Source organism: Poecilia mexicana, unplaced genomic scaffold (genome assembly GCF_051168715.1).
Source record: "Poecilia mexicana isolate PSO_F unplaced genomic scaffold, ASM5116871v1 scaffold_13, whole genome shotgun sequence".
Taxonomy (NCBI): Eukaryota; Metazoa; Chordata; class Actinopteri; order Cyprinodontiformes; family Poeciliidae; genus Poecilia; species Poecilia mexicana.
The window spans coordinates 22,543,836-22,553,165 of NW_028263382.1; the positions used below are offsets into that span (position 1 = coordinate 22,543,836).

Here is a 9,330-nt window from a genome sequence, read left to right on the forward strand (position 1 = left end):
ACATATTTAATCAGTGTGTCACAGTTTAGAATAAAAACTTAATTTTCTGTAAAATACACTAAAACATATAAATTAAGAAATTTAGACTCGCTGAGAGCATATTAATTTTGTAAACTTCATGTCATATTTATCGGATTTTACTAAGAAAGTAATGAAATAATCTTACGCCTAACAATTCTATTTCTTATTTACAACATTCTTGAAAGTACATGAAGGCAACTTTATTAGCTCACTGTTTCAGACGCTCGTATTGGCCAATCCTGAACCGCTTCCCCTTCTGACGACATTAGTGCTCTTCCGGGTGAATGTAGCGGTGTCAAAGTAGAAACGTAAACAGAAAGGTCGGTTTAATTTTTATCTGCTTTGGTTTACCAGTTCCAACATTTCTTCATCTGCATCTCTCCGAGACCCCAAAATCTTAAATACAACACAATTAAGTTTGTTTATGCTGGGACGCCATGCTAAAGGTAGCTTATTGTGATCAGCGGGAAGTTTTGCAGGAGTTAAGATGACGATGGTGAGCAGGTATGGGCTCTGTCCGCTGGGGTTTCCGCTGCGGGTCGTGGACACCGAGCAGGTCCGAATGGTTGTTTGCTGCTCGGTGTGTCCAGCAAGAAGAGAAGGACAGGATCGGACAGTTTATCTTCGCTAAGGATGCTAAGTCAGCGATGGTGAGTCTGATCTACAATGTTTACCCACCTTCTGCAGCTGTCATTCGTATGCATGAACGGAAATTAATTTGTAGACTGATCAACTTATACACTGTCACTGAGTTAGTAAAATGCACCCTAGCTGAATAGACACCAAGAACTTCAAGGATGGATGTACAGTTGCTGCGATAAACGTTTGAGACCATCCAAGGATGTTCAGTAATGTGATCAAAACTTCCTTTCAAACAGGTATCCTAACAACTTTCGATTGATTTAATGATTAACAAAAATCTGAAGGGTCTTCAATTTCCAGGATGACATAAAAACAGTGTCATAAAACAAAAAAAATCGTTTCTTCTTATTCCCGAAGCTCACCATGTTTTTATGCTATTGAGAAACAGCTGGCGACTTGAATAACCTATTAGGTTATAATGTTAAACATATATGTGCCAACAGGCTGGCCGGCTGTTGCTCAGGAAATTTGTTTGTGAGATGATGGGAATCCCCTGGTCACAGATCAGATTAAACCGATCGCCTCGAGGGAAACCATATCTGGCTGCCCCTCTCCAGGTAAAAACTTTGTTTCATTTAAGGTTAAGTGTTTCCTTATGCTACTTCTTCTATTTTTTTTTTTACTCTGTTACTGTTTGAAACCCCCCGACAATGTGAAATGAATATCTGCCCAAGTCAGAACTTGATTTTTGGGTTGCACTACCAAGTCATAATAAATAAATAACTATTAAATTATGTTTTTTCCCCCCGTCCGTTTTATAACCACTCATACTTGTGTCAGTCCCCTAAATAAATTCCAGTTTATTTTGGACTTGCAATTTATTTTATGTCTTGGATTGTGATTGTTCACGGGCCATTGCTGGCACTGTGGGTCACATTTAGCCCATCTTGACATCCCCAGTGCTGCATACACAAGTATCACAATGTTCTGCCTGTTGGAACATTATCTGTATATTAAGCCCTCCTTTGTCTTCATTTTCACGTGGAGCCTCACCTGACTGTCAAGACACACTAAATCAACTAGAAACCTTTTTTTTTTTTTAATGCATTTGAAAACGATGCAGGTCACTACTGGTTCTGATCCACCCTGGAGTTTCAACATCTCCCACCAAGGCGACTATGCTGTGCTTGCTGCACAGCAGGGGGTGCAGGTTGGAGTAGATGTGATGAAGACCACACTGCCAGGTGAAGGCTGAGACTTACGCATGAGTTTTATTGCTACATAAAAGCAAATGTGAGAGTTTTAGAGTTTTTATGAAATGTTTCAATGCAACTATAAATGCAGTGTCAAAATAGATTCACAATAATGAATTCATTTCTGCAGCTGGTTGTAAACGTTTTTATTCTGTGGCCCTATTTTAGATTTGTAGTTTCACAAGTTATCCACAAGGTGTCGCTGTTGTCTAAAAAAAGTATTCATAAGATATGCGATTTTAAAATGTAGGTCCAGAGCTTGTGTGTTCAGTCACCACAATCAAATATGCATTGTGATAATTAAGGTTGTGACTTGCTTTTGCACATTATTTTCCGTCTGCTCACTTTTTTCCCCTCCCCTCATGTCTGCGTCCTCGTGTCTCCGTCTCCTGCAGGTAGCAACTCCGTCCCGGAGTTTTTCCGCATCATGACTCGTCAGTTTACAGCGCACGAATGGAGCACCATCCAATCAGCCGCCTCGGAGCGCCAGCAGCTTGCCGCGTTCTACCGCCATTGGGTAACCATGGCAACCATACTACCCTGTCATCACACTGCATTGCTGCCGGGCGCCACAGGCGGTGGTGTGTGTGTTTGCGTGCGCGCGTGTGGAAGAGAGAGATAGAAATTTGTACATTTTGCTTGACCTCCTTTTGATTCAAATTTCACCTCCACTTTTCTCCCTTCCTCTAATCTCCCGTTGGTCCCGTTATGTCCTTGTCACAGTACTCAGCTTTGTTTCCCGTCTTCCATTTCTTCTTCAAAGACATGAACGCACACACACATACACACACACAGATGGCCACTGTAAGCAAGTGCTGAGCTAAGTAAAGATGCTGTGAGAATGAGAGGGCGGCACAGAGACGTCAAAGCTCTGATATCACCACCACACTGTTGACTAATGGCAGATCTCAACGGTTGCCATAGTGATTAGTCATGTAATGGTGTTATTGTGGCTTATTGGCCATGGAGCATGGCTTGTTTTGGCTGGGCGCACGCAGAGACATAAAGCCCCTCTTTTGTATGCATGCCTTTTAACACGTGTGCGTGGATTCATCTGCTGGAGTTCGAACCACAGAGACACGCTCGCTGTCCATGCTCAGACTGTCACTTTCAGCTTTACTCACACAAGCAAAAACATTTTCTTTATCTGTGCACGTTAGCTAATCAAGTTTCCTCTTGATGTTTTTTTTTTTTTGCACCAAGACCCTGAAGGAGAGCTTCATCAAGGCCATCGGCACAGGTCTGGGCTTCAACCTGCAGAGGGCGGAGTTTCACCTGTCGCCTGAGCTGCTCACACTTGGCACCGTGCTGCGCCAGACCAAGATGCATCTGGATGAGGAACCAGAGGATTTGTGGGTATTTGAAGTAAGTTGGGTTCAGAAAGCATCTGAATGTCTTTTTCCATGTTTAACATTGGTTTTCTTACGGAAAATAGATCATCAGGAAGGGATTCTAATGTTAACCCATCAAATATACACAAGTCCCAAAAGCTTTATGATGACCACCTCTTTACAACACCCGTCACTGCCTTTGACACATTTCAAAATAAATTCAGGATATTAAACAGTTTTCATATTGTTTATGCATTTAGATGTCTAACTAAATGGGGTGGGGGGGGATTGGGTAAAGATTGCTGTAAATGAGCAAGTGACAAAGCTGAAACAACCAACTATCCAATATATGAGTTTATATTATTAAACATGCTGCAAATGCAGAAGATTGCCGCTTTAGTTTTTTTGCATACACCTGAGATTTTCTTCTGTTTCTATAATGTCTTTTTGTGGCGAATCGTTGATACAACATGATAATTTGCACAGTTCTGTCTTGATACTTTTAGTACAACGTGGAAATCTCTTCTCATTGCGATTTGATCTTCTTGACATGAGAATACAAAATGTAAATAGGCTAAACCAAGTAGACTTGTAATTACCACTAACTGTTTTGATATGTTTCTTTTCTTTGCCACACTTTGAAAAACTGGCGCCTGTCGGTTATAAATCTGAAATCTGCTCAGTTTCCATGCGTATTTGTTTTTAATTTTAAAACGGTACGCCCTGGTTTGTGACAGAATGTCGCCCGTGGCTCCGGAGGGATTTGCTGCTTGTTTAGCTTTTGACACTTTACAGACACGAGCATTCAGCCATTTCTCAGCAATTGCTGTTTATCATTAAAAAGTCATGCGGGAGAGGCAGGCTGGGTCTTTCGCAGTCAATCACAGAGCTAACACATGGAGACAGATGGCTATTTTCACTCACTCTTGCAGGTAATTTCAAACCCTGTCCTGACGTGTCTGTCTGTGTGCTCCCACAGGAGAGCCTGCTGGACGCCGACCATCACGTCGCCGTTGCACTCGGACCAGCGGACGAGGCCGGCTCCGCAGTAAGGAAACGTAGCTTTGGCGACTTGAGTAGCTGCTCTGCTTTATTTGTGACAAAGACAAAACAGCATTTCCAACTGAATATACATGTGAGGCCAGCTTTGAGAAAATAAGAGAAAAGAAGTGTGAGTGAAAGACAAAGTAACATCTGTGTTTAGGTGAAAATATGCTTTTTGCCCCCCTCCCCCCACACACAAAAGGTAGTTAAATACAGTGGTCGCATCAGTGTCCTGTGGATGGGAGGGAGCAGGGAATTTGTTCTTGGTGTTTTTCGTTTGGCCAAAAAAAGCCATGGCTTTTGTTGGGAGTGAGAAATTGTCATTTTTCTACCTGTTTTTCGAGGGGCCAGTTTTAGGAGACAGAAATATGTGCAAAATCAGATGTGACTCAATGGTTTGGATAAATAAGAGCCAGCTGGGTCAGACCAGACAGGACGATCTGACAGCTGATGAGCCACCGGCCCGCTAGTCTGTTCTTACTTTCCTCACACACACACACACAGCCATGTAAACGGAGGCAATGGTTCCCTCGGTGCATATTGTTCAGAACAGTGTCCAGACAATTTAAATTAATAATGAAGCGAATTGTATGCGTCGCATCAGTAACGTGTCTCTTCAGGACCAGGACCAACGCACTGTTGTAATTCTTGTTGGCGCATCATTGTTCTGTATAAAAGCGTGTCTGGATTTTTAAACGCATCGTCTTTTCCTGCCTGGGCCTGGACCTCGTTTCTAATGAAGAAGAACCAGCTGAATTTATTTTGAAGGCATTTCTACAGCTGCCAATAATTGTGCCACCATTTCTCAACTTATATTTCTCACTGAATGAATGTACTCAAGTAAATAGGTGCATTTTTCTAAATTTAAGTTAAGTCTGCTACTACAATGTATATATATATATATATATATATATATATATATATATATATATATATATATATATATATATATATATATCAGTGACGTGCGGTGCGGTTCATTGCTGGTGAGGCACTGACTTATATAGACACCATGTATGTTATTGGACATACGGAAATTTCGCGCAGGCATACAACGCTGGGGGGCAAAAAGACTAATCTTTTACATGTCATCCATAGCCGCGTTAACTCAGTGAAACTTAGAAATGTAGGTATTAATTTCGTGCTATGATCCACAGCAAAGGGAGAGAGCGAGAAAGCACTTTCTCGCACTTTCTCGCTCTGTGTCCGCCGAGCTACACGCAGACTCGTTGCCATAGCAACTGACAACAATGCCACTTCATCATCATATTTTAGGCTTTAACACCAAAAGAACTACCGCTTCTACTTTACTGAATTACTTAGAGATACAAACTGTAGCCCACAAAACGCATATTTCATTAAAAAACTAAACAAAAACATCTTATTGCTGTTTTAAATGCATGGATTTCATTACTTATGAAATCCATGCATTTCATAAGTAATGAAATGCATGGATTTCATTACTTATCAATGAAATCCATGCATCGCTGTACAAAAATGTCCGTCCATCCAAAGCCAAGTCTATTCTCGGCATGTCTTTTTTACTCCGTTTTAAGAATCGTCAAACTGTCTCGAAGCAAAACTTTCAGCTCCGGTGTTGGTCTTCCTTTAGTTATCATCTCCTTCTTCAATTGAAAATCCACTTTAGAAAACTGTTTAAGTGTAGAAATGTAGTCTTTCATGTTGACGTCGGAAGATATGAGAAAACAAATATATCGCTGTACTTTATTTCTTTACTGTATGGCTAGCTCCTTGGCTAGCTCACTGTGTCTTACTCTGCAGTTGTGGAGTCACAATATCTGGGATCATGAGCGCCCCCTGCCATGAGGCAGGAGAACTGCCTGCCTCCCCTGGAGTCTGTTTTCTGCCGTTTCTGATCGCTCCTCCGCACACAAAACACGATACACACACAGTTGGTGAAAAAAAAAAGCACACACATTGTACATTATAGACATAAGCTAGATTATGGAAAATCAGTCCATATATTAAATGTTTTTTTAGCTAATTTTATTGCCGGCGTACAGACAGGACGAACTTGCTCTCACAGAATGGCAGGCAGTGCAGTTAGCGAGAGGTTGATCAGTCCAGGTGAGGCTCAGCTCGCTGCTGCCTCACCGGCTTCGCTTCTGAGCATTTGAATGGGAAAATGCGAAAATCCAGCGATTTTGAAGAAAAAATAATCAGAATTGGTTAAGCTAAGTAAAAAATAGGTACTTAATAGTACAAACCACAGAGTGAAAATAGGAATATAAATGGTTTTATCATTATTTTTCCATGACGATAGGTGAGGCTCTGCCTCGCCTGCCTCCCCTGACCGCACTGATATATATATTTCCAGGCTTTTGACACATCTCTACCTGGAGCGACATCAAATTTGAACACACCTTATTTTGTATTAAAAAGAAAGAAAGAAAAGTGACTGTTGAGGGCCACTGCAATAAGCTGACACACATTTTTCCCCCACAGCTCTTAGATGCTTGCTGCTGATACATTCAGTTGCCGTGGAAACCGTGTCCTGGTGGACCACATGGCTCCCCCTTCACTGTTGGCAGCCACATCTTTACCAGTTTGAAATTATTTATTAAAGAAGAATATCAAATATTTAATTTATATTCAATCCTCTCATGAAATGAGTCACTTGTGATTTTAAAACTCTTATTCAGACACTTGTGTCTCAAGGAGCCTGTGTGAGTCCTATTTTTAGACTTCTTACAAATAATAAGTCCTGAACTTAATGAATCATAAGTCGGGACAAAAAAGGCTAAAAAAAAAAAAAAAAAAATCCCCTCTTGTCCTTCTTGTGTCGTCCCCGCAGCCTCTTCCTCCTCCCGCCGCGTTCACGCTGCTGTCGTTCGGCGAGCTCATCGCCTCGGCCTCGCCGCTGACAGAGGAAGACGCCGCCTACTGGGATAGCTTCAGGATGAAGGCCGAGGCTCCGCAGAGACAGAGGGATACACAGATATCTGGCTGACAACCTGTCTCACGCTGACATTCACCTGCCTAACACACACACACACACACACACGTGCACACACACACACACACGCACACACAAACCTTTCAGAAGTGCCAAAGAGGAAACACAAGTTCACTGACATTGAAGCTGCTTTCTTATTCCACACAAGTCCAGTCAAGTGCTGTCAAGTTTCTTTGCAGACCTAAAAATCTGAAGTTTGCCTCCAAGGAATCGGCACCATCTATCTTTGGAACTCTGCCCAACAGGGAACGTCTTTCAACTCGCAGAAGCTGTTCATCTTTTCATGCTGTTCGGATTTGCGCCGCCGCGTTTTTTTTCTTCCATTATTTTTTTTTCAGCATGGTGAGGATCTTTCTAAAAGAGCCTTATTGATATTTCGAAGATAAGTGGAAGGTAAATGCATGAACTTCTTCGACCAAGATAAATTATGGTACAGAAGTGTAGATATTTACATTTCTGACATCTGAACTCACAGATGAAATGTATATTTCTACAGGATTTATGGATTTATTTTCCAAAGTGGTCCAAGTATTATTTTTTTATTAATCTTTTTTTTTCCATGGCTCTCATGATACAGTATGTTCGTTTGTCAAAATCTGGCCTATAATGTTGCATTCAATTATAAAATAACAATGTTAATATTAACAATGACTCTGGATAATATTGATGTAAAATTTCAGTAGAAATTCTTCTGCCTTCTTACTTTTGTGCATTTATTTATTACAGAGTCCTTTATTGGCATTCTCTAGGCTTTTTCAGGCAGTTCCTTGCAAAATCTGGAGAGGAGCGGAGTGGGTGTGTTGTTCAGGTTTGTTCCAAACTGCAAAGGCGAACATTTACTGCAAACAAAGACATAAACGAGAGCCGAGAGCATCTGGGTTTCACAACGAATGAGAAAAGATGCAAAAAGTGAGCACAAGAGTTCTCTGTCTTACTGGAGGAATGGCTGCAGCACCTGATCATGTAATCCCAGGGGTGCAACTGCATGCTTTCTGAGGTGTATGCGAATATGTCATCGGCGCCCCCCCCCCCTGCCCCCCAGGTTGAATATGTCCATACAGCTCTCCCCTAATCATGCACTTATAAAATACAGAAATTCAATTCAAACCATCATGGTTTTTAGGTTTTTGTTGTCTCCCTAATGTTCCTATTCCTTCCTGATGTATGGATAAATTGCAGCAATTAAAAATGAGTGAAACAAAAAGGCCAATATTTTATCAATCAATCAATCAGTCACAAAATTTTATTTGTATAGCACATTTCAGCAGCAAGGCATTTCAAAGTGCTTTACATAATTAAAATAAAAACAGCATGTGACATAGAATAAACAGTGAGAAAGAGACATTTTGAAAAAGATTAAAAAAGATAAAAAACATTAAAACCCCTTTTAGGATTTCAGTTAAATGTCGTTTAACTGGGGCTCTAACCCTCTGGGACTTTAGTCAAAAACACCGTTTGACAAGGACTCCAACCTCTAGGTTTTTAGTTGAAACGCCGTCAACTGGGACTCTAAACCCTGTAGGACTTTAGTTAAACGTCGTTTAACAAGGATTCTCACACCCCTAGATATAAATTCGTTGAACTGGGACATTTTCCGGGGGGCTTTACATAGACAGTGTGAAAGAGAAATAAAAAGAAGTTCATAACTAGATGAAAAGTAAAGACAAAAACATTAAAAACATCAAAGACATCAAAACCCGCAATTTAGCCATAAGCAACTCTAAACAGGTGGGTTTTAAGTTGAGATTTAAAGGCACCCAGTGTTTCAGCTGTTTTACAGTTTTCTGGAAGTTTTTCCAAATTTGTGGTGCATAGAAGCTGAATGCTGCTTCTCCTTGTTTTGTCCTGGTTCTGGGGATGCAGAGCAGACCAGAACCAGAAGATCTGAGGGGTCTAGATGGTTGGTACAGCAATAACAGATATTTAATGTATTGTGGTGCTGAACCGTTTAGTGATTTATAAACTAACAACAGTATTTTAAAGTCTATTCTCTGAGCTACAGGGAGCCAGTGTAGGGACTTTAAAACTGGCGTTTTAAAGTAGGGACTTTAAAGTGTAAAGTCCCTACACTTTAAAACACCTGTTTAAAAGTGTAGGGACTGTTATTTAAAAGGAATAACAG

General features: G+C 40.9%; 1 protein-coding gene across 2 annotated transcripts; it reads left to right on the plus strand.

Annotated features, from left to right (window-relative positions):
- Positions 1-266: 266 nt before the first annotated feature.
- On the plus strand, positions 267-8,412 carry aasdhppt (aminoadipate-semialdehyde dehydrogenase-phosphopantetheinyl transferase). 2 transcript variants are annotated; one of them, XM_088011886.1, is made up of 7 exons: positions 267-671; positions 1,107-1,220; positions 1,727-1,847; positions 2,252-2,373; positions 3,060-3,221; positions 4,120-4,235; positions 7,047-8,412. In XM_088011886.1, exons 1-7 carry the CDS (start codon positions 528-530, stop codon positions 7,114-7,116), a joined length of 849 nt encoding a protein of 282 aa, XP_087868012.1. In that variant the 5' UTR covers positions 267-527; the 3' UTR covers positions 7,117-8,412. The 2 variants fall into 2 exon arrangements, with proteins under 2 accessions (XP_087868012.1, XP_087868011.1); XM_088011885.1 differs by having other exon boundaries at positions 271-671; positions 4,167-4,235.
- Positions 8,413-9,330: the final 918 nt, after the last annotated feature.

Excerpts from the sequence above, each read along its gene's own strand:
- aasdhppt (XM_088011885.1), top strand. The coding sequence starts at position 528 with ATGGGCTCTGTCCGCTGGGGTTTCCGCTGCGGGTCGTGGACACCGAGC. Across the intron at positions 1,221-1,726 it reads ATCTGGCTGCCCCTCTCCAG|GTCACTACTGGTTCTGATCC; the intron begins GTAAAAACTTTG and ends AAAACGATGCAG. Across the intron at positions 1,848-2,251 it reads GATGAAGACCACACTGCCAG|GTAGCAACTCCGTCCCGGAG; the intron begins GTGAAGGCTGAG and ends CGTCTCCTGCAG.